This window comes from Eumetopias jubatus, unplaced genomic scaffold, assembly GCF_037043125.1.
Source record: "Eumetopias jubatus isolate StellerSeaLion01/CBP00866 unplaced genomic scaffold, mEumJub1_p1.0 scaffold_9, whole genome shotgun sequence".
In the NCBI taxonomy this organism is placed as follows: domain Eukaryota; kingdom Metazoa; phylum Chordata; class Mammalia; order Carnivora; family Otariidae; genus Eumetopias; species Eumetopias jubatus.
The window spans coordinates 122,422,903-122,446,767 of NW_028274815.1; the positions used below are offsets into that span (position 1 = coordinate 122,422,903).

At 42.0% G+C, this 23,865-nt stretch overlaps 1 protein-coding gene across 3 annotated transcripts in view; it reads right to left on the reverse strand.

Moving 5' to 3' along the window:
* CHD6 (chromodomain helicase DNA binding protein 6) overlaps positions 1-23,865 on the reverse strand; it is a 192,517-nt gene that overhangs the window by 124,309 nt on the left and 44,343 nt on the right. For all 3 annotated transcript variants that reach the window (XM_028121909.2, XM_028121911.2, XM_028121910.2), the window contains exons 2-3: positions 18,390-18,445; positions 5,743-6,263 (exon numbers count right to left, since the gene is read on the reverse strand). In XM_028121909.2, the coding sequence (XP_027977710.1) occupies positions 5,743-6,263; positions 18,390-18,422 (554 nt within the window). In that variant the 5' untranslated portion in view covers positions 18,423-18,445. The remainder of the gene's footprint in view (positions 1-5,742; positions 6,264-18,389; positions 18,446-23,865) is intronic.

Sequence of the window (23,865 nt, forward strand, 5' to 3'; positions counted from 1 at the left end):
TTAGAATAAGAGATGAGACTGGTATTCTTATCACTCAGGAACGTACAAGGGTTTTAGGAGCTCTGTGCCAGGAACCAGAGCAGAAACCAATACATATTTATTACTTGATAGGGCTCACTACACCATTCATCTCTTTTCCTCTATTTGGATGTTAAATATAAAAATGTAAATATGCTCCATTTTCCCAGTGATCTTTTTCTGTTTCTCAAAGGATGGTCTAAGAACCAAGTATACTTTAATTATCTGGCAAGCTTTTGAATTTGCAGATTCCTGGGTCTACCTCAGACCTAATAAATCACCCTCTCTGGGGATGTAGTCTGGAATCTACTTTTCTAACAAGCTGTCCAGGTGATTCCTTAGGCACAGCAAAGTCTGAGCACCAGAGATCCAAATAGATGTTCCTCCGCTTAGGCTAGTTCAGTGATCAGTTTCTTTCTTTCTTTCTTTTCTTTCTTTTCTTTCTTTCTCTCTTTCTCTCTCTCTCTCTCTTCTTTCTCTCTCTCTCTCTCTCTCTTCTTTCTCTCTCTCTCTTTCTTTCTTTCTTAAGATTTATTTATTTGAGAGAGAGCAAGAGAGACCATGAGCTCTCTCTTGGACAGGCAGATGGAGGAGAACCAGACTCCCCAGACTGCCCCCCTGAGCAGGGAGCCCAACGAGGGGCTCAATCCCAGGACCCTGGGACCATGACCTGAGCCGAAGGCAGATGCTTAACTGACTGAGTCACCCAGGTGCCCCCAACCGATCAGTTTCTTGACTTTCAAGAGAGAGAATATAAACCATTCTCACATGCGTGGAAATGCCAAAGCTTATGCTCTGCCTTCAACAAAATGAACACCAACACTCAAGACCCTGGCTTACAAAAAACAACCTCCAGCTCAATCAAAATGTTCAGCTCCTGATTTAAGAGTGCAGCCTAAAAGGCCATCAATCTACTCCTCAGGCACTCCTCCCTAGATGTGTAGTAAGAACACCAGATGGCCTCACACACACTGGAATGGGTCATCTTTCCTGCTCATCAAACCATGCTTTAATGCCATGAAGCTAACATTTACTAAATTTTATTTCAAGAAATAAAAATATGAAATTCATAGGCACATAGAAGCATCTGATCCTAAAACTGTTGTTGAGGACAGAATCCATTACATCTTTTTGTTTTTTTAAAGATTTTATTTATTTATTTGAGAGAGAGAGAATGAGAGACAGAGAGCACGAGAGGGAAGAGGGTCAGAGGGAGAAGCGGGCTCCCTGCTGATGTGGGACTCGATCCCGGGACTCCAGGATCATGACCTGAGCCGAAGGCAGTCGCTTAACCAACTGAGCCACCCAGGCGCCCTCCATTACATCTTTTAAGGTTCCTTAGTGAAAAATTTATTTGGCCTCCCTAACGAAGTGCCAAGGTGCTTTCCTAATACCAAAGCATTTTCCCAAAGCCCTATCAACATTATATGGCCCCCCAGGATCAGACTTGACACCTGCCTAGCTTTCTGATCCCCCTTGCTGCAGCCATACGGGCCCTGTGTATCTACATATGGATAGGTCTGCGTATATGTTTGGATGTACATGTGCATGTGTATCTTTGTCTGTATGTCTTCTTATCTCAGTGGCCCCTTCCTCGTTGGGAAAAGGTACTATAATTAAAAAACTATAAAAGCAATTAATCTATACTAAGTGAAATTTACATATCAGAGTCAGGGAAATGACAGCCTAACTTGGCTCCTGGAAGAGCTTTCTTGCTACATTTTATACAATAAAGAAGTGAATTAAGCTCCAAGATAATTTTAAGGGAAAGGAAGAGATGATAGTTTAAAAAAAAAAAAAAAAAGCTTCTCGCTTCTCTTACTTGGGCATTTTGGACTTTTATCCCTTAGGCAGTAAATGAATATTCATCACTATTGATGTCATCCTTGAAAAGGAAAATCTGTTAGGCTCGGTCGCCTGTTTAGAAGAGGAGACATGTTCGATTATCTGCTTGCTGCCTCAAGTGCAAGAGAAGCAGCACAGGAAAAAGCTGGAGCCACCTTATAGTCTTTAGAGGATTAGAAGACACTGTGGAGTGTGCAAATTGAAATTCTACAGAACTCTGTCAAATAAATAAATAAAATCTTTAAAACAAAAGTTCATTTCTTTAGTTAAAACTGAGACACCACCTACTATTATTTAACAATGGAAAAAAATAATGGGAGTTATTATATCTTATATGGGTTTTATTTTCAGGGAGAAGAGCTCTACCCATTTGTTCTAGGAAAACAAATTACATACATATGATATAATATACAAATACGTAGTATACAAATTCAAAAATTATATATAATATATAAATATGCAAAGTGTACAAATTATATATTATAATGTATAAATATAGAGACACTCTTATTAATGTGTTGAACAACCTGACAAACCTCTCTGGTGACTGACCTCCAAGAGCATAAAAGACACAAAGCACAGCGGTCCCGACCTCAGGCACTTAACTGATGTTGATGAGACAAGTCATACACACATGACAATGACAGTTTATGACTAAACGCACCTTCTGCAGAGGGAAATGTACAAGACTGGGGATCAGGAGGTCTGAGTTTACGACACACCCCTGTACAAAAGTCACTTCTCAGTGGGTCTCCCTCTTCCTGGCTACAGTACAAGTCAGACTAGCTCTCCTTCAGTCTTTCCAGGGAAAAAAATCTCTGATTTACAATGCAGAGCAAGGCTCCAAGTGCTATGGAAGAGGGGACATGCCAGCACACTGGTTTGGGGAAGTTCTATGGAGAAAGGGGACTTGCACCCAGATCTGGAAATGGAAAGGACTTGGGGTCCTAGGAAAAGGACAAGGGCATCATGTTGGGAGGAAGAGCAAGAGCAATCCAGGAGAAACAAGCCAAGTGCCTTTAAGGGCCAGTGACATCAGTCCAGCTGGGGAGGTCCACTGTCACTGGAAGTGGGGCAAGGGTCAGACCCCAAAGTGTATAAATAACAGAAAGGAGTCTGGATTTTGTCTTGGAAGCAGAAGGAACAATCAGAAGTTTCACAACAGGCATAAACTGTTAGAAGAAATCTCATTTCCCGGTCCCCCCCCCCCCCGCCAACGTTTTACTCCCCAGGAGGGAATAATACTGGCGAAAGATTTTCAGCCCTTCTTCAAACTCCTCCCACGTGGAGAGACTGGGAAAAGGAACAGAGCAGACACGGCCCCGCGTGTGCTCCAGGCTTCAGTGCCTACAGTTCTGGCGGGGGGTGGGGGGCAAGTAAACTCAACTGAGGGAGTAACAAGCAGCCCAATTCCAGCCACAAGCTGGTGGAGGTTCTTCAAGCCCGGTTTATAATAAGAAAGCTGATCACTGCACCTCCATCTCTGTTGACTATTTCCGAACTGATCTGGAAGGAAGAGAGGATGAAGGCATTTGATTCACCACCTTTTCCAACTACAAATAGAAATAAGATAATAACGGTGCTTCCGAAAGATTTACCAGTGGAAGCTGACAAGATGGACCGAAGGTGGAAAAGACTGGAAGCCTTAAATCAATTATGGAGCTCCCACGATAATCCAAGTGCTCAGTGAATGATCTGCAACTACCAATATCCAGGTCTGATCAGTAACTACTCTCATCAAAACATGTACTTGAGCCAATCTGTAAGACAGTAAATCAAGAAGCACAAAAAACTGAGACTCAATTGCCAACATTTTTTTTCAATTAATGTCCTTTCATAACTAAAACTGCTTCTGTTGGACCAGTGGGATCTTTAAAGGAACCAAAGCAATTTACTAAATATATAAAGGACAAGAAATGAAAGGCTCACCAGTGCAAAACCCTACCAAGCTACAAAGAATTCTATCATGTTACAAGTCCATTTTACATCGCCCCAATATCAAGAGAGAAAGCCTCATGGAACTTGCCCACATTGCTGAAGAGATAACCAGCTCTGCCAGTATCCTCTCAAAGGGTGTCTTCCGCTGCCAGAAGTTAGCAGCCCTTGAAAACACTACCAAGCACTTCTCTGGCTCACTTACATTGTATACAGCCTACTTAGATCACAGACAGGTTCCCTTAGTATTGCTACACATATACAGGACATCTGAAGTTGTTTTGTGAAATGCCTCCTCGTGGCCCCCCAGTGGAACTTATGGCAACGTCTGTATGCTCATCTCCTTGTTTCATAGCTCACACAAAGTAAATGTGAAATGCTTTAAGCAGGTAAGTGCCAGAGGCCAGTGCTAGTGAGCTCAGATACCTATGGCTTTCTAATACCTTCTACAAACAAACCAAAATCCTTAGTAGAGCTGTGAAAACTCTCCTCCAATTACCCTAATTCTAAAACACTATCCTCGGAGATTCCTCTTTGTTTTCTGAAAGTCACCCCACTAGCTCACATCTGGTTCTCCCTCACATGTGTTATTACCCTGAAGAACCACTTAAGCTTCTCCAAAGTAACTTGGAGATGAAAGTTATAGCAGAAGACAGACACTCTGCTACGTCACACACACATCAGAGATCCGAGTATACTCACTAGGTTCACTAAGAAACAGAGCCCCTAAGTTTCTTTTTAGTGAGAATCCTGATTTTTACCTACCTTTCTTGACCTTCTATAGGATACTTTAGGTCCACTGCCTGTAAACTACATTCCTAGGATCACCCCACACCCCAAGCCTCTATAGACAAAAGATGAAATCCCCTGCCAGGCAGAAGGGACTGAATATTATAAGGCAGTTTTAACTTGGATTATGAAATTATCCATCTGGTCCCAACAAAATCCTTTTGAAAATGAACAAACTATATAGTAAATTCTGAGTCATAGCATAAACGATCCAAAATGCTTTCTTCTCTTTAAAACTTACTTCCTCCATGCCTGACCCCACACAGGTCTGACAATCTCATTACTTTATGTCAGCACTCACATCAATCTCCTGCTCTACATTCTGCCTCTGCACTGAGGTTTTAGAAACTTAAATTCCTTAAGTTCCTTTTAACTCTATAGAGGTTATATTTTTTTCTTTGCATTTGCTCAGAAAGTTTAAATGTTCTGTACAAAGAATTGAGGAAGAAACAAAATGAGAAACATTCCATTTGAACACGATGACAAATACAGAGTTTCCTGAATGAAGAGTACATCTGGATGCTGACAGGATCTCTAGCCAGGACCCTTAATGCCACCCACTCTGTGGTGAATCTGTACCCATGCCCTCCGAGCTCTCTACTGTGGTCTCTACTGGTCTCATTTACGTATCCCCTCCTGAGCATTTCGTATCCCCTCCTGAGTATTACAGCACTCCTGAGCACAGTCAGGCACTGTGTCAGAGGCTGAATGAGAGAAACAGACAAGGAGTGACCCCACACTAGAGAGCTCGTGGCCGAGGGAAGCTGGGCAGTGCTCTTTGGTGTGTGCAGACCCACAGCTCTCCCAGACTGCCCACGCACTGATTCCCGGGACCGGGCACCGTCCTGACAGCTGCCCCTCTGCCACTCCACACTGCTGCTGTCCCCCAAACCTCCCTGGGTCACACCTCTGACGTCCCTTCCCTTACACCCTATGCGTGCGAATGTATTTTAATTCTTCTTAATCCAAAAGGAACGGTAAGAAGTGGCAGGGCCAGTATTGAGGTTATCTTTCTCTCATCAGGAGGTGAGAAAGTGGTTCATTTTGGATGAAAGAAGTAGAGTTATGTCTAGGGGCTGGAGTAAGGCCAAAGGCAAACCATTCTTTGTAGGCAGAGCCAAGTGTGCGGGGGCGGGGAGGGGGTTAGAGACGCACCTGGCCTTCTTGGACTTCGTCCTGGCTCCGGAGTCAGCGCTGCTCCTCTTCTCTTTGGCCTCTTTGGTGCCTGAGGCCTCCCGGGGCTTCCGCGCTTTCTTGGCTCCATCCTTCTGCTTAGGCTCCTTGGGCTCCTTGGCCCTCTTGGGCTCCTTGGCCTTCCGGGGTTCCTTTGGCTCTCTAGGTTCTCGCTTCCTCTTTGGCTTGGGCTCCCTGTCCCTGCTTCCCTTCGCTGTGCCCTCTGGCTCCCCTACATCCTTTTTCTTCCTTTTCTTCTTTACTCCTGTGCCTCCCCCTCCACTGTCCTCCATTCCATTATGGGATATCATTTTCCGAGGGAAAAGGGTCTCAGCTTCCTCCTCAGCAGCATACAGGGCCTTCTGAGGCAGACAGTGACTGGCAACATCTTCAATTTTCTCTTCCTGATCAGTGCTGCGGTCAAACGGGGAGGGGGATTTGTAGTCAAAATTGACAGAGGCATCAGACATTGGCGAGTGATTCAGAACTTTTAAATTTGACAACTGTAAAAGAGAGAGAAACAAGCACATTACTTTTCCCCATTGCATGCTTCATTCTAAAGAGTGCTATAACGTCTGAATGCATGGACATGTTCAACATTTACTGATTTCCTACAGTGTGTTAGTTCTTCGTGGGCTAGGTCTTGGGGAGATAGTGGCGACCGGGACACACTTTATTTGCTTGCCTTTGCCTTTGTGGACCCGCACCAAGCCACTGTTAGCATATAAAAAATTCGTATGTTTAAAAAAAAAAAAAAACAAACCCTACCACTCTAAAGGATTTCCATGTTATGTGCCAAAATCTGAAACACCTTAGGAATCCCAAGTCTAGAAGAGGCGACAACAATGATGTCCCACAAGATACTTTTAGACCCTAGGCACACTGTTCTGACCCCAGAATGGCATTTCTCATGCAAGTGCGTGAAAGTTCTGCTCAAATGTGCTCATAAGTAAAAGTGGTATCACCGGATGGCAAGGACACAGGGGCAAACTCAGCATGGTGTTGATCTCCCCAAATCTTTGTTCTCACATATCCTCAAGCTGCATCAACATTCAGCTGGTTTGGTTTTCAACAAGAAAACCTGAATCATTCAAAACTACAACTTTTTTTTTTAACTAAAAGTGGTGGTCCTCTGTATGATCATCTAAGCCCCCAGACACAGCACCAAATAACCTTTGGCCACTTGCAAAAACAAAACAAAACAACAACAACAAAAAACCCTGCCCACATAAGAGAAAGCTTTATTGTGATAGACGCCATTAGAAGAAAATGTGTCACAGAAGCTGAAGGCATCTTCCTAAAAAGGAAGTTCTGAAGCTGTTTTTGAGCACCATTAAATAAAGGTGCAGCTTCCCAAGGTGACCACTTTCTGGAAACATCCCTTTGGAAGAAGTCACATCTCAGACTTTCAGGTCTGGTATCACAGAGTACATCTGTCGTTTTATAACCAAGCTAAGGTTGGCAATAATCCGATAACGTGGGTGCTGGTTTTAGGCAACAGCATACTCTCCTGGGTTGGGAACAAAGAAATAATTTAAGGAGAGCCTGGGAGGGACAAGCAGGCTTTCCAGGAAGTCAGCTACAATCATCTTTGCATGATGGCTTAGGAACAGCACCATTTGTGACTAGTCTGCTCCCCTAACAAGAGGCTTGGTGTATGCTAAAGGGCACAGACACTTGCCTAGGTGGCGTGGCTTCCTTCCAGTGTTCCGGTTACCCAATCTGTGCTCAGACTTCCTGGCCCACCCTGGGAGTGATAGAGTGCAAAATTCAGCTGCATGTTTCCCCTTCTGTGTTTCCCAGCTCCCTTCCCTAGTCCAATACTCCCAAACATAACAGTGAGAATCCCAGGAGAAAAAGATGAAAGAAAAGAAGGATTTTTTTTGGAGCTTTATCATAAATAAAGTCCAGTGCCATAAACAAGTCTAAGTCCAGAAAGAATTGGTCATTCTGGCAGCACTCACGAAAAAGAAAGAAAGAAAGAAAGAAAAAGAAAGAAAGAAAGAAAGAAAGAAAGAAAGAAAGAAAGAAAGAAAGAAAGAAAAGAAAAACAATTCAGTGTGACTACCTCATTGCTGATTCAGTACTTAGGATGGCTTAGGAAAAGGAGAAGCTAAGCAAACTTAAAAGGAATTTAAAATCAAATACAAGAAAGTGCTCGAGATGGTAAATTTTATGCTACATCTTTTACCACAATAAAAAGAAAAAAAGAAGAGATAAAGAAAAAACAAGGCAACAAGAAACCCAAGAGTGCAGTAATAGGTACCCCGGTGAAGCTCGGAACCTGAGAGTACACAGCCATCCCTGGGATATTAATGAATTCTGTGCAAGGGGCACTTGACCCTCAGGAAACAAGTTTTTGCTTAGCATGCAAAGGTGGACACACTAAAAAAGCAAGAGATACAAGTTAGTTTATTAAAGAGGCTTTCAAAGACAACATATTCAAGACCTAATTCCACCAAGGCAGCTCTCTGTAGATAAAAGTGGGACCCTATTTTCAACTCATATCTCATTTCAAGGTCTATCTTTTGAAGGCTAGGGCCCTCCAAAGTGGAGGCAGATGGAGGCAGGTGGTAGAAACTGGATATGCAATCACTAGGCAGTAACAATAGCAAGAGCTAACACATATTGGACATATTATCATATGGATATACTCAGAATTATGCAAAGCATGCTTCTTGATATCTCTAATCTTTACAACAATCCTGAAAGGTTAGTGTAAAGACACCTATTTTGCATAGGAAGAAACAGAAGATTACTGATGTTAGGTGATGTAACCACAGACACACCCTTAGTGAGTGGAGGAACTTGGATCTGGACCTTCTGGCCAAAAGCTAGTGCTCACTTCACTGAGCACTTTATCACATACATCCCAGGAAACCATAACAATTGCTCGGCCACGAGACCAGCGTGATTGGACTTGGTTAGAAATGTTAAATGGACTTGGCCTATACAACCATTTTGGGAAAAAGTTAGGTAGTTCTTTATAAATGTAAGCATGTAACTACCTGACATCCCAGCAATTCTACTCTGAGGAATCACAAATAGTTATCTGCTCTACCCCCAATTTTACAGATAAGATAGCCAGGTCAGAGAGATGAAGCAACTTGTCAAAAGGTTATATTCCGGGGCGCCTGGGTGGCTCAGTCAGTTAAGGTTTGCCTTTGGCTCAGGTCATGATCTCAGGGTCCTGGGATGAAGCCCTGCATCAAGCCCCAAGTCAAGCTCCCTGCTCAGTGGGGGATCTGCTTCTCCTTCTGCCTCTGCCCCTCTTCCCCTCCCTGCTTGTGATTTCTCTATTAATTAAATAAAATCTTTAAAAAAAAAAAAGGTTGGGATGCCTGGGTGGCTCAGTCGGTTAGGCATCTGCCTTCGGCTCAGGTCATATCTCAGGGTCCTGGGATCGAGTCCCACATCAGGCTCCCTGCTCAGTGAGGTGTCTGCTTCTCCCTCTGCCTGCTGCTCCCCCTGCTTGTGCTCTCGCTCTCTCTCTATATTAATAAAATATTTTTTAAAAAAGATTATATTCCTAGGGCGCCTGGGTGGCTCAGCTGGTTAAGCGACTGCCTTCGGCTCGGGTCATGATCCTGGAGTCCTGGGATCGAGTCCCGCATCGGGCGCCCTGCTCAGCGGGGAGTCTGCTTCTCCCTCTGACCCTCCCCCCTCTCATGTGCTCTCTCTCTCTCTCTCATTCTCGCTCTCTCAAATACATAAATAAAATCTTAAAAAAAAAAAAGATTATATTCCTAAAGAGTGGCAGAGCGGGGACGTCCTACAGGAAGAAGGGAACCCGAAGAAATGCAACACAATTAGTCAATGTTAAAAAGGGAGAAGTATCCCAAGAGGAAGATATTAGTATTGAAAAAATAAAATTAAATCCCCAAAGTCAATAATCCACCAGAAATGTTTTTATTTTTAAGGCATCTTGTTGGAGGGCTTGGAAAAGATATCTGCTGATGATTAAAAATGTGACAAAAAATATTTCTTCCATGTGTCTCAAGATCAATGGAGAAGAGGCAAAGAGCCTTCATAGACTGTTTTCAGCCTCTACCAAGAAGGACAGTAAATCACCACTTTGAAAATGGTCCTGAAGGGAACAGACTGGCGATGGTGGACTACAGTACCAGCAATATTTTACATTATATTGACAATTTACTAAACAGAGACAAGCACCTAGAACACAGGATGAAATAGAGAGGCCAACTGATAAAAACACTCAAAAACACTCGCTCATAAACCGCACTGTTAGCAATAAAACCCACTTCTCTGACTCAAAATTAGCAACCTATGATATTCCCAGAAAAGACACTTAAAGATATGAATCCAGATAAACTGGATCTGGGTCAGTTGTAGAGGACTGACCTCCATTAAGAACTAATGGAGCGATGATGGCCTAGGTCAATGGTTCCCAAACAGAGGGACGTCCAAGGAAAGTACTTGAAAGTCAAAACAGACTCTAATTAAGAAAATCACCCATGGTACAACATGGATAGACCTCGAAAACATTATGCTAAGTGAAAGAAGCCAGGTACGAAAGACTACATATTGTATAATTCCATTTATAGGAAATGCCCGGAATAGGCATATCCATAGAGAGAAGTAAATTAGTGGTTGCCTGGGCCTGAGGGAAGAGGAAATGAGGAGTGTCTGCTAATGGGCATATAGTTTCTTTTGGGGGTGATGAAAATGTTCTGGAATCAAATAGTGGTGATCTTTATACAATCTTGTGACTATACTAAAAACCACTGAACTACACAACTTAAAAGTATAATAGAATTTACAGAATGTGAATTATATCTCAATTTTTAAAAATCCAATATAAGGATAGATTGAAAATGGTCCTCTCGGACATTGCTGACAGCTCCATCAACTATTAAAAAGCCTTTTGTAGGGGAGTATAGCAACAATACCAAAATTTTAATTACGGATATGCTTTTAAACTGAGCGATTTCTCTCTTACAACAGAAATTAAGGAAACATTTACGTTCTCCAAAGGCTTAGAATATCTGATACATAATTTCTAATAGAGGGGAAAAAAACTAAATAATCTATTTGTCAACCTTTAGTAAAATGTTTAAATTAATAGCACATCCATTATATGGGAAGAGTATCATGCAGCCATTGTTATATTTTTGTGTTGTATTACATATTATTATTATTAATTACAAAGCTTTAGTTAACATAAAAAAAAAGTCCACAACATACTGGAAAGTGGAAAAAAAATCTATGGTCTAATCTTATTTTTGTTTTTTAAAAATGCTATTTTTCAACACTAGTTTTTTAAAATAAATTTAGGACACATACCAGATGTTAACCATCATTATGTCTGGGTGATAGGACTGTAGGTAACATTCACTTCTCTCTTTGTAACTTTCTGAAAGTTATTATTTGTTTCCATCTGTCTCCCAGGACTAGAATATAAGCTTCAGAAGGCAGTGACTGAGGTATTCCCCAATCTTTGTGGCTTATGGTAAAACTCATACGGTTATTGAATGAAATAAGTATTTTCAATTTGAAAAACAGAAAAAAGTCTATAAAAGTGTACATGTAAACAAAAATGACAACAAATTCCTGTGTATAGAAGAAAGACTGGAAGAAAATCGACAAGAAGTTAGCAGTCATCACCTGAGGCTGTGCAAATTTGGTTGTTTTTCTACATAGACATCTACATTTTTAGTATCAAGGATATTACTTTTGCAATACTTGTAATAAAAATATTTTCACATAGATGTAATAGAAAAATCTTAAAGACTTTAATAATGAACAGGAAAAGCTTTTTTGCCAGGCAATTCATACTCCTCCAAATTACCATGATTCAGGAATCAAAGGTAGAATATGAGAGGCACCAGCACCACGATCACGTTTGACTGAGTGCTGGGCAAAGAGAGTGCTTGTCGCCCTCAGGTCGGAAAGGTCCCCCGCACGCCCTCCATCCCAAAGCGCTTCGGTGCATCTTTGGCCCTGTGGTGAGCAAGGCCCAGCTCCTCCTGCTGTCTGCCTCACAGTCTTCCATTTTCTCCAGCAGGAAGATGAAAATGTTCTATGCTTAGACTTACTTACTTAAGGTCAAGAAATTAGCTCAACATAAAAATGAGTAGAGGGTGCCTGGGTGGCTCAGTCGTTAAGCGTCTGCCTTCGGCTCAGATCATGATCCCAGGGTCCTGGGATCAAGGCGGGGCTCCCTGCTCGGCGGGAAGCCTGCTTCTCCCTCTCCCACTCCCCCTGCTTGTGTTCCCTCTCTCGCTGTCTCTGTCTGTCAAATAAATAAATAAAATCTTTAAAATAAAAAAAATAAAAATGAGTAGAATAGCTTATCTAAATCTGAAACCTTCTGACTTTTTTTAAAGTCCAAATGATAAAAATGAAAATAAGATCCACTATTAATGAAATAATATGAATAATATGAAATATAAATGAAAATGTCTATTTGCAGACATTTTCAGGTGAAGCAGACATTTTCTTTTTTTTTTTTAAGACTTTATTTATTTGACAGAGAGAGACACAGCGAAAGCAGGAACACAAGCAGGGGGAGTGGGAGAGGGAGAAGCAGGCTTCCTGCCGAGCAGGGAGCCCGATGCAGGGCTCGATCCCAGGACCCTGGGATCATGATCTGAGCCGAAGGCAGACGCTTAACGACTGAGCCACCCAGGCGCCCCTGAAGCAGACATTTTCAGGTGGTAAAAGTTATTTTCCAACTAAAATTAGGATTGTCTTATTCTTTCACCTTCACTTTCTTCTGAAAGAATATTTCCTACAGTTATCTGACCATGGGATAGACTAAAAGTGAAAACCCACATTTCCTCGCCTTTCTTATTGCCATTGTACTGGGCTCAGTCATTTGGCAAGCAAGCTGTGCTGGGTGAGCAAGACCCAGGAACAATGGCCAACTGTGTGTGTGTCCCTTTAGTGTTCCCTCCTCCATTTAGAATATTCAATCCCTCTTTACCCAGGAGTCCTGTGCTCTGGATGACAGAGCAAGCGTTCTGACCCTGATGTGGCTCCTCATGTAGTCAGAGGCGGTTAGCACCAGGAGGAGGAGAGGTCAGTTTCAAGGCATCTAAGGATAATGTAAGTAGAGGTGTCCAAGAGGCTCTTGGGCATACTTTCCAAAAGATATTTCTTTCCCTTGCTTTTTTAAAAGATTTTATTTATTTGTTTGCTTGTTTGTTTATTTATTTATTTATGAGGAGGGGGGGGAGAGAGACAGAGAGAGCATGAGCAGGGACAGAGGGAGAGGGAGAAGCAGACTCCCTGCCTAGCAGCGAGCCTGATGTCGGGGCTCAATTCCAGGACTCTGGGATCATGACCTGAGCTGAAGGCAGACACTTAACTGTCTGAGCCACCCAGGCACCCCTTCTGAAAGACATTTCTACAAGAATGAATCAGACTGCCCAGGAAGAATGGACAAAGAGGGAAGAAGAACAGGACCAAAACCTGACAAGCACTAATATTAAGGGTCCCCAGAGGAAGAACCTACAGAAGAGGGTGAGAAAGAGGAATCAGGTCAGTGATGTAGTAGGGAAAAAAGTAGGAAAGTGTGGTATCACAGAAGCCAGAAGATGAGAGCACTTCAAGACAGAATGATTACAGGCATCAAATGCTGCTGAGAACCTGGTAAATTAAGACTGAAGAGTGGTGGACAGATTTGCAAACTTCAAACTCCTTCTTGTCAAAGTCCTAGAATCTGTCATTCTTAGTCCCCACCTCTATTATCACATTTTTGCATTTAAAACCAGGGAGTGGGGGGCACTTTTCTCTTACGATATTTCAAGAGTCTCAGAGATTTAACTTCTCCAGATCTGCAAAGTCAATCTAAACCTTGTTAATTCCAGGCAGTAACAAAAACTGGGCTCAGGTAGATTATTAAATTTAGATGCAGACAAGGAAGGGTAAGGAGAGAGAAAACAATACTTTATAAGTACCTTGCCTGCCCTCCAGTAATGCTTCCCATGTGACCATTCACATCCACAGGTCCAGCAACAGATACATTTAATTTCTTTTCTTCACAGGATGCTTTTAAACCTTCCCTTCTCTAGGCTACATAATCCTAGTTTCATCCATCACACTTCACATAAAATGAGTCAACGTCCTTTTACCATCCTCATCATTGTGTTCAGGCTTCTCAAGTATGTTTCAGAACACAGAACGAATCAGGACAACAAAAAAATCTGTCAAGGTACGTCAAAAGATAGAGAAAAGCATTCAATGCTCAGATTTCTTTTCTTTCTTCAGAGGAGGGAGAATTTGGGTAAGGTCCATTTTAAGTCCTTTTGAAACATGACTCCAGGGTGAGGCTGTTTAAAATCTTGGTCCTGCTAAGCAATTTACTAACACTCCCTCTTTAGGCATGTTGAAAAGGCCTTCCAATGACTGCCAAATGGAAGGTCTGACTGGTATTAACTCTTAAGACCCTCTGCAGTGTGATGCTGAAAAGTCTAAAAAATGAATTATTTATTCATCCATATGATCAACTTTGCTATTCCTCTTTCACTATTCTGGTCCTCTTTCACTATTGTGGGTCATTATTTGGTGATCTATATTGGTGGTACACACCATCTTAGGGATGGGAGTTCTCACCTTCCCCCAGTACAGCACAGCTGGGACCAATTCATTTGGGAATCTGATGGCCAGCTAAATCCACCATGCTTCATTTTTTTTTTTTAAGATTTTATTTATTTAGAGAGAGAGTGCGAGCAGGGGTTAGGGGGGAGGGACAGAAGGGAGAGAGAATCTCAAGCAGACTCTGCACTGAGTGCAGAGACCAATGCAGGGCTCGATCTCATGACCTGGAGACCATGGCCTGAGCCAAAATCAAAAATTAGATGCTTACCCAACTGAGCCACCCAGGCACCCCAATCCACCATGCCTCTTATCTTAGGTTATCTTTGGTCACCACTCAAAATTTAGCACTCCACACTCCAGGCCTTTCCACTCTCCTTTACTATCATATACTTCACCTTCCCAAACCCAACCATATACTACTACTCTCTTTCCTCCCAAGCTTTCCTCCTGGATCCTCAGAAACAACCTAACTAAACCTGGCTCTACCCAGAAGACACCATCTCTTTAAAACACTCTCGGGGGGCGCCTGGGTGGCTCAGTCAGTTAAGCGTCTGCCTTCGGCTCAGGTCATGATCTCAGGGTCCTGGGATCAAGTAATGCATCAGGCTCCCTGCTCAGCAGGGATCCATCTTGCTTCTCCCTAACGCTCTCCCTCTGCCTGCCTTTCCCCCTGCTTTTGCTCGCTCTCTCTCTCCCTCTCTGTCAAATGAATAAAATAAAACATTCTCAGATTCTTTGGTGGGGCTGACATGCCCCAAACCTCCATACTCTCCAGTTCCAAAGCATCACTCCTCCACCCTCAATGCAGAACCCTGACTCTTTTGAGACCTATGCCACCCCTACTGTAACCGCCTGTTTGTAACCAGACTAAACTTTCTTAAGAAAAGAAAACCTAACTTTTAGTCAATTTTGTAGCTGGCCCCAAGCAGACCCTCAAATATTTTTTAATGAATAACTGGAAAACAGCTGGAAAAACTCAACAAATATTTGTTTAGTAAATAAATTATATCCATATTCACTCTAGAAAAGGAAACAGGGTCTAATAATCCGAAGGTCTTTGAGATTTCCACCATATATCTGAAGAAAACGCTTCCCGCCGCACCGTTTCATTTTCTAGAAGTCTCAGAATGAGGGCCTCTACTGATCTGACTTCTGGTTATGGGGTTTGGCGAGAAGGTTCTCTCCTAATTACTGCAAGTCTGGGTTAACCTCCTGGTCACGGCTCCAGGTTTTAATCCTACTCACAGTATTACCTATTCCTGTTGTACTCGTGCTCATGAACTCTCCTCTACATTGGATATGTGCACCAAAAACCCTCTTATCCATATCATATATCAAATAATATTAACCATATTTTGTACTTCTCTCAGTGTCATGCAAGGAGCTGGGATGAATAAAAATCAGTACTTCCTTACCATAGGTTTGTTACCACTAACGTGAACTACAGATCTTCACCTTGCGAAGACGTTCTGGCTGTACTACACATCAGGAGTGCTACAACGGTTTTCAGGGATGAGAGTTCACATTTTGTTTCTCTAGCAAAATGTTCTTCTGCCTAACACTGTTTAGCCTTCTTAGGGATTGCAATGTATATATTTCTTAGTAGAAGCTGTTTATTTTTTTATATAGATAAAAGCACCCGAGTGACTCATTTTTAAATGTTTTATTAAAGTCTATTTTTCTTGCAACACTTCTTTAGGCAACACAGTCAATCTCTAAATCCTTTGTCCTCGGCACACTACTCCTGGTATGCCCTTTCTAGTTAATAAGAAGTATGATTATTTATTACTAAGTTCTGATTAACTTGTAAAATCTTTCATCTCAGTTTAATTTACCTTGATAAAATTTTAGACAAGGAAATGAGGATTTTTCAAGATCGGAACACATTTTACATGTTTTCCTCCTCCAGAGAAGAGGAAAAATGAATTCATAGGAATGAGGGTTTTTAAAGCATGGGCATTTTATTTGCTGTTACTTCTAACACCTCAGAAACACGGTAAGGGTAAGGACAAAGTCTGATCATCATAATTTTCTCATTCTACTGGATGATTTCCTTGCCACTGACACACTGAATGCCAAGTGCTTGATAAGCTACCCCATTTAATCCAGTTACCTCGTGAAAAATGTATGATTGCTCCCATTCAAGTGATAGAAAAACAGGCTGAGCTTGTCCAAAATTACACAGTGATGTGGTAGTTTCAATCCTATTCTACCAAAATCTCCGTCAGGCAATGAACTCTACACATACGCTCAATCCTGGTACCTATGGATTGCTTTGGCATGAATATAAGTTTCTATTTTCATGCCCTGCAGTTCAGTCATCAGTATGGTCTATGACCTGTACCTGGAAGAGAAGCAGGAACAACTCCTCCTGAAAGTGACTCCACTTAATTAACTTGCTCCCCTACCATAGCTAATACTAACTTTTAAGGAGAAACCCCACCCTGTTCGTCAATATTACAGTCTAAACGAAAACTCACTTAACTGAGGCTGTGCAATAGCTGGCTGACAGACTAAGGTCTTAATATGAACCAGTAAAATCTCAAGAGAAAGAAATGTAAATTCACGGTGGTGTAATTCTGGTAAAGAGTTTTCTTCGGGAGAGGGGCACCTGGCTGGCTTAGTTGGTCAAGCATGAGACTCTTGATCTAGGAGTCGTGAGTTCAAGCCCCACGATGGGTGTACAGATTACTTAAAAAAAAAAAAAAAAAAAAAAAGTGTTTTTACTAAAATAAAAGCTTACCTTAAAGAATGTTTAAAACATTAAATATGCAGAATGTTTTAAGAAATATAAACCTGCCCATGTATCATAAATGATGACAGTTTTGAAGGCCTGGTGTTCTCTTTAGTAATGTGTTCTTTTTAACAGATTTTAATATTCCACTAGGTGGATATGCTATGATATAAATAGTCCCTTTTTGATGGACACATAGGTTCCTTTCCATATTTGCTGCTATAAACAAAGCAGCAGTGAAAACCTTTGTTCACCCAGTTGACACTTGTCTGAGGATCTCCATAGGATAAATTCCTGGCAGATGGAACTGCATTCGCTGTAGTGTTTGTCTACCAGCTGATGACGCTAGAGAGCCAGGATAGAAAGAAATCAGTGTGGGGAGAGTGTTTAGTCATGGCTCTTCCTGTTAAGAACTGGCAGCAGATGAGTCAATTATTTCCCAAAACAATCTGTTTTGGTTTCACAAGGACCTATCCACTAGGACAGAACAGAGAATAATCCTTGTAACCATATCCCTAGGTCACCCTTTATCTGACTAGGCACTGCTCCCTAGAAGCAGAGAGCAAAGTGGCTGATCCCACCCAACCTCTTTGCATAGGGTCTCAGTGAAGGGCAGTAGCTCAGATATCCCCAGTTTCCGGACTGTCATTCAATTCTGTAAAAGGAAAACCAGCCCATCAAAGATAGCCTGTTTCCAAGAGACGGAAGCAGGTCCCCCTTCTCTCCTCCCTGAGCCACATTGGTCGGGGTCTCTGGGTTCCTTTGAATATGGAGCCATCTGAACACAGAAGTATCAACCAAGGAAAAGATTTTGGCAGGATGGGTCACGCAGGCCAAATGTTTTTATCAGTTCTCCTCCCCTTCAAGAAATCAAATGCCAAATAGTTGGTGTTCACATCCTTCCAATCAGTCCACTATTTTGTCTAGGAGGAAACTTCCCCAGGTCATTATGAGCATGAATTTTCTAAATGAGAATGCTTTTAAATTAACCAAACATCCAAAATGATAAATACATAAACTATAAAGAATTGACCACATCTCGGAAAGCTGTTCCAGGGGAAGAAAGATTTCTCTTCCACACAGCTAATTTTGAGTAATACTTTGACTTACAGTTTTCATTACACTTATTCCTATATGGAGCTGAGCTGATCATAAGTACAGGTCAGGTCATTCAGAACAGAGCTGTCGGTGACCGTGTGGAGAACGGGGAAAAGCAGCAGCAGGGTAATGACAGAGGCTGAGAGACACGCCCTAAGTGCCAGCAACTGTTCGTGGTGAAGGAGCACCAGGGAGCATCTGCTGGGTGCATTTGCTTAGATATGTGGTCACTTACCTGCTTCTCTTTCTTTTGTATTTTCATTATCATCTATTGAAGGAAGATACTTATACCTGTAAAACATAAAAAAAGGGGGGGGCAAAGATTATGGTAAAATCCAAAATAAAACATTTAAGGTCACCTCAGGATTAACTGACACATGAGGAAAACACAGAATAGAGGTTGCTTCTACAGAACATTTACAATCATGCAACAGTCAATAGCCAGCCCCCAGAGTATGGTCTTTTTTTTTTTTTTTTTAAGATTCTATTTATTTATTTGACAGAGAGAGAGAGAGAACACAAGTAGGGGAAGTGGCAGGCAGAGGGAGAAGCAGGCTCCCCGCTGAGCAAGGAGCCTGATGTGGGACTCGATCCCAGGACCCTGAGATCATGACCTGAGGCAAAGGCAGACGCTTAACCGACTGAGCCACCCAGGCATCCTTCCCAGAGTATGGTCTTAACCCTACCTAACCCTATCCTGAACCCTAATGTATTGCTTCAGATGGGTGGAGTCAAAAAGACACTATCTTTGAAGATAAAATAAGTTATAACACATGCTGGTGTATTAAATTACAAAGTAAACTAAAAGAGATACCTAAAATAATGATGTGCCTATACTGAGAGGAATGGAAGAGAGGAGGTAAAAATAAGTCTTCATTTCTTCTGGAAGGAAGTCAATAAATCATGTCACAACTGATAAATCAAGAAACAGAAATATATAAAGAGTAAAAAAAAAAAAAAAAGAGAGCTCAGAGAGTTAAAAGTAGTTCTCTTGAAGGCCAGAGAGGGAAGCTGGTGTGAGACAGGACAGGTCAGTCCTGCATTTCATCATATGCCCCCTTATATTATTTGATGTTTTAAACCATGTGCATATGTTATTTGACAAAATAAGTTCTATTCCAATATCTGGAATGACTGATTTTACTGTACCCAGATTTAAGCCCCCATCTCTGCCCCAACCATAACGCCCATGATGACACTGAACTTTTTCTCGTAAATGACTTTTGAGCACCACAGCAATAAGAGCCTGGCTCTAGAGGTCCAGAAGTGCTTTGGGGCATCCCAGGAACCAGGAAGAACCCTAGTCTAAGAAATCTGGAATGTGGGGCTGCCTGAATCACTAACTGGTAGTACTACCTCAGGTCTAAAGCTCTCACCTTCCTCATAGAAAAACAAGGGAGGGATCCTAGAATATCAGCTTCCAGTTCTAGCCCGATGTAGACACCGCCTCGTGTTTATTGTGTACTCTGATTTCCTGGACATCCCACAGAGCTACAGAACACCACTCCCTCAGGAAACCATCCCGGAGGCACATAATTATCCTTATGTTCATAATTTTTTCTTATATCCCAATGAACATGATGTGTAGGCAGTAAGCAGAACTTTAAGATTCAAGTGTGATGGATTGTTTTTTAAGTGAGTTCATGATGTTTGATGCAAACTGAGAAAAATGAAGGATTTGTGATTCCAAGCATTCTGGGGGCCACAATTACAGTGTATCAGTTTAATGTCTGTCCACTTAGGTTTTTTCCTCCAAGAGTCAGAGGGATTTCCTGTAAGAAGAACCATAAAATGCTACGAGGACACTGCTGTTCACAAACAAAATTGCATCCAAGGAGCTAACAAGCTGCAAAGTGGGCAGAGTCAGGGAGAAAGGGAAGACAGCAGAGAAGAATCGGCCAAATCAGGAAAAGGGAAAGTTAGGAAATGATGATTACTTTATTTTGTTTTGTTTTGTTTTGTTAGTCACCATACAGTACATCATTAGTTTTTGATGTAGTGATCCATGATTCACTGTTTTCATGTAGCACCCAGTGCTCCATGCAGTACGTGCCCTCCTTAATACCCATCACTGGGCTAACCCATCCCCCATCCCCTCTCCCCTCTCAGTTTGTTTCTCAGAGTCCATAGTCTCTCATGGTTCATCTCTCCCTCTGATTCCACCCCCCCTTCATTTTTCCCTTCCTTCTCCTAATGTCCTCCATGCTATTCCTTATGTTCGAGAAATAAGTGAAACCATATGATAATTGACTTTCTCTGCTTGACTTATTTCACTTAGCATCATCTCCTCCAGTCCCATCCATGTTGATGTAAAACTTGGGTATTCATCCTTTCTGACGGCTGAGTAATATTCCACTGTATATATGGACCACATCTTCTTTATCCATTCATCTGTTGAAGGGCATCTCGGCTCTTTCCACAGTTTGGCTATTGTGGACATTGCTGCTGTGAACAGCGGGGTGCATATGGCCCTTCTTTTCACTATATCTATGTCTTTGGGGTAAATACCCAGTAGTGCAGTTGCTGGGTCATAGGGTAGCTCTATTTTTAATTTTTTGAGGAACCTCCACACTGTTTTCCCAAAGTGGCTGTACCAACTTGCATTCCTGCTAACAGTGTAGAAGAGTTCCCCTTTCTCCACAACCTCTCCAACATTTGTTGTTTCTTGCCTTGTGAATTTTTACCATTCTAACTGGTGTAAGGTGGTATCTCAATGTGGTTTTGATTTGAATTTCCCTGATGGCTAATGAGGATGAGCATTCTTTCATGTGTCTGTTAGCCATTTGTATGTCTTCTTTGGAGAAGTGTCTGTTTGTGTCTTCTGCCCATTTTTTGACTTATTTGTTTCTTCGGTGTTGAGTTTGAGAAGTTCTTTATAGATCTTGCATATCAGCCCTTTGTCTGTAGTGTCATTTGCAAATATCTTCTTCCATTCTGTGGGTTGCCTCTTTGTTTTGCTGACTGTTTCCTTTGCTGTGCAGAAGCCTTTTATCTTGATGAAGTCCCAAAAGTTCATTTTTGCTTTTGTTTCACTTGCCTTTGGAGATGTATCTTGAAAGAAGTTGCTGTGGCCAATGTCGAAGAGGTTACTGCCTATGTTCTCCTCTAGGATTTTGATGGATTCCTGTCTCACATTGAGGTCTTTCATCCATTTTGAGTTTATCTTCGTGTATGGTGTTAGAGAATGGTCGAGTTTCATTCTTCTGTATACAGCTGTCCGATTTTCCCAGCACCATTTACTGAAGAGATTGTCTTTGGAAATGATGATTCTAAGAATTGTTGTGAGGATCAGCATTTGATGGAACAAGTATTCACTTCAAGAAAACCATGAATTCCAGAGAAATGGTAAGCGCTCTTAATCAGGGCAGTTAAAAGAATTTTACCCCTAATATGATGAATATCAGTTCTAGGTAAATTATGTTAGTACAAGTTTATCTCCCTTTTCTGTCAACTTCAAATTATCAGACCCTAGAAAACCAACATTCTCAGCCATCACAATGGCCACACATTCTGAAATGAAGAAAGAAGCTGGAAAAATAAATTCCAGCTAATAAAAAAGGAATATTATCAATAATTGGACACAAGTACTCAAACTTCTGCCCAACAAAATGAAAATCAATCATTTAAAAAAATACAGAAAACCCCACCAATGCCAATAAAAATTATTTTTTAATATCTAAAGAATAAGTATAATGCAGTAGAGCCTTCAAAGAACAGTTTCTGATTAAATATGACAAACTAGCATGCACATAAGCAGGGCCACAGCACTGCCAGGAACATGCGGAAAACAGGTCCAATTTATCATTGCTAATGGCACTTCCCTAATTGTTTCAAGCTTTCTGAAGAGCACTCGGGCAAGGTGCCACTAGATCTATAAACTGTTGAGTCCTTTTATCTGCCAATTCCACTTTAAGGAATACATCGCAAGAAATCCGCCCATAGGAAATAAAGCTGGGCAATGGAGGAAGCCCAAGGAGGAGGTGGGCAGTGTGAACATGCCTATCACAGCGGAGCCCGGGCAATGGAGGAGACCACAAGGATCACAGGCCCACCAGCTGTCGGGCCTGTGTCATCACAGGACCTGAGCACATCAGAGAGGCAGGAACAGCACAAGCTGGAAAGACTAGGGAAGAGGTGGGCTCACCCAAGTATGGCTTGAATTGGATTACCCAACAAAGAGAAAGCTTGGAGAAAAAGAGGTGGTGAAGGACTCTAAACCAAATCTCCCCACTGCCAGTTTGTTCACAGATAAGATACTACTACCGGCACCTTTACGGATATTCATGCTGCAGAAGTAACCCCAACCCATCCTCTAAAAAAGAGAGAGAGAATGTGGGTGTGAAATCTGAGTGGGAATGATGTTACTCCGTAAGAATAATTGCTCTCGGGGCGCCTGGGTGGCTCAGTCGTTAAGCGGCTGCCTTCGGCTCCGGTCATGATCCCAGGGTCCTGGGATCGAGCCCCACATCGGGCTCCCTGCTCAGCGGGAAGCCTGCTTCTCCCTCTCCCACTCCCCCACCTGTGTTCCCTCTCTCGCTGTCTCTTTGTCAAGTAAATAAATAAAATCTTTACAAGAAAAAAGAATAATTGCTCTCGTTCACTAGAAGCGAGCTTTGACAAACCTCACATTATTACTGTGCAATCATTTACAGCCCCCTGATGGATCGCTACACACCAGCATGTCGCCACCCTACAAAATGGCAGATACCATCAACAACATCAGTAGGTGTTCAATAAGCATTTACTGACTTTTAGTTCTCCAAATAATATCTAATAATTTACAAAGCACTCCCTCAAGTTACCTCTACTTTTTTACCTCCCTTTTATGGCACACATTTAAAAAATATAAAATTAAAACGATGTAATCTTTTTGCAAGGCTAAGTTTTATGTAGCAGGAATGGATGGACAAATATAACCCAAAGCATGTACTTCTGCAAAATACTAGACATGGCTTTACAGCTTCTGTTGTTGTGCTGCCATAACTCAAAAGCTGTGATTAGAGCCTTTGGGCTCAATAAAGAACAAAGTAACTTCAGGGTCCCACAACTTAATTAGAGAATACAGACATATTCCAAAACACCTGTGTGTGCAAACCAGGAAATTCGTCAACGGGGGGGGGGGGGATGCGTATGAGTTCTGAATTATAAGAAAACTGGTGGGACTCCTGCTTTCCTCACTGTTTCAGTGCTTATGTACGAACGTAGCATTTAACTACCTTCACAAGATAAGTTGCTAATAATGTAAAAAGCAAATATAAAAATTCCCATTCCTTCTTACACTCACCCAACTAACAATGCTTCTGTTAAGAAAAATGGGTGCCAGGGGGCGCCTGGGTGGCTCAGTCGTTAAGCGTCTGCCTTCAGCTCAGGTCATGATCCCAGCGTCCTGGGATCGAGCCCCGCATCGGGCTCCCCGCTCAGCGGGAAGCCTGCTTCTCCCTCTCCCACTCCCCCTGCTTGTGTTCCCTCTCTTCGCTGTGTCTCTCTCTGTCAAATAAATAAATAAAATCTTAAAAAAAGAAAGAAAGAAAGAAAAATGGGTGCCAGGTTTCAGCAGTAACATTTTGAAAGCTACTTTGTTTTATTACTATTTCTCTCCAGTTCAAAAACTCTGCAAGAGGGACTGTGCCATTTCCAAGTTCCTTTGTGCTGTGTTACGGACACTTGAAAAAAAAAAAAAAAAACCAGGTACACGCTATTCTATCATTCAT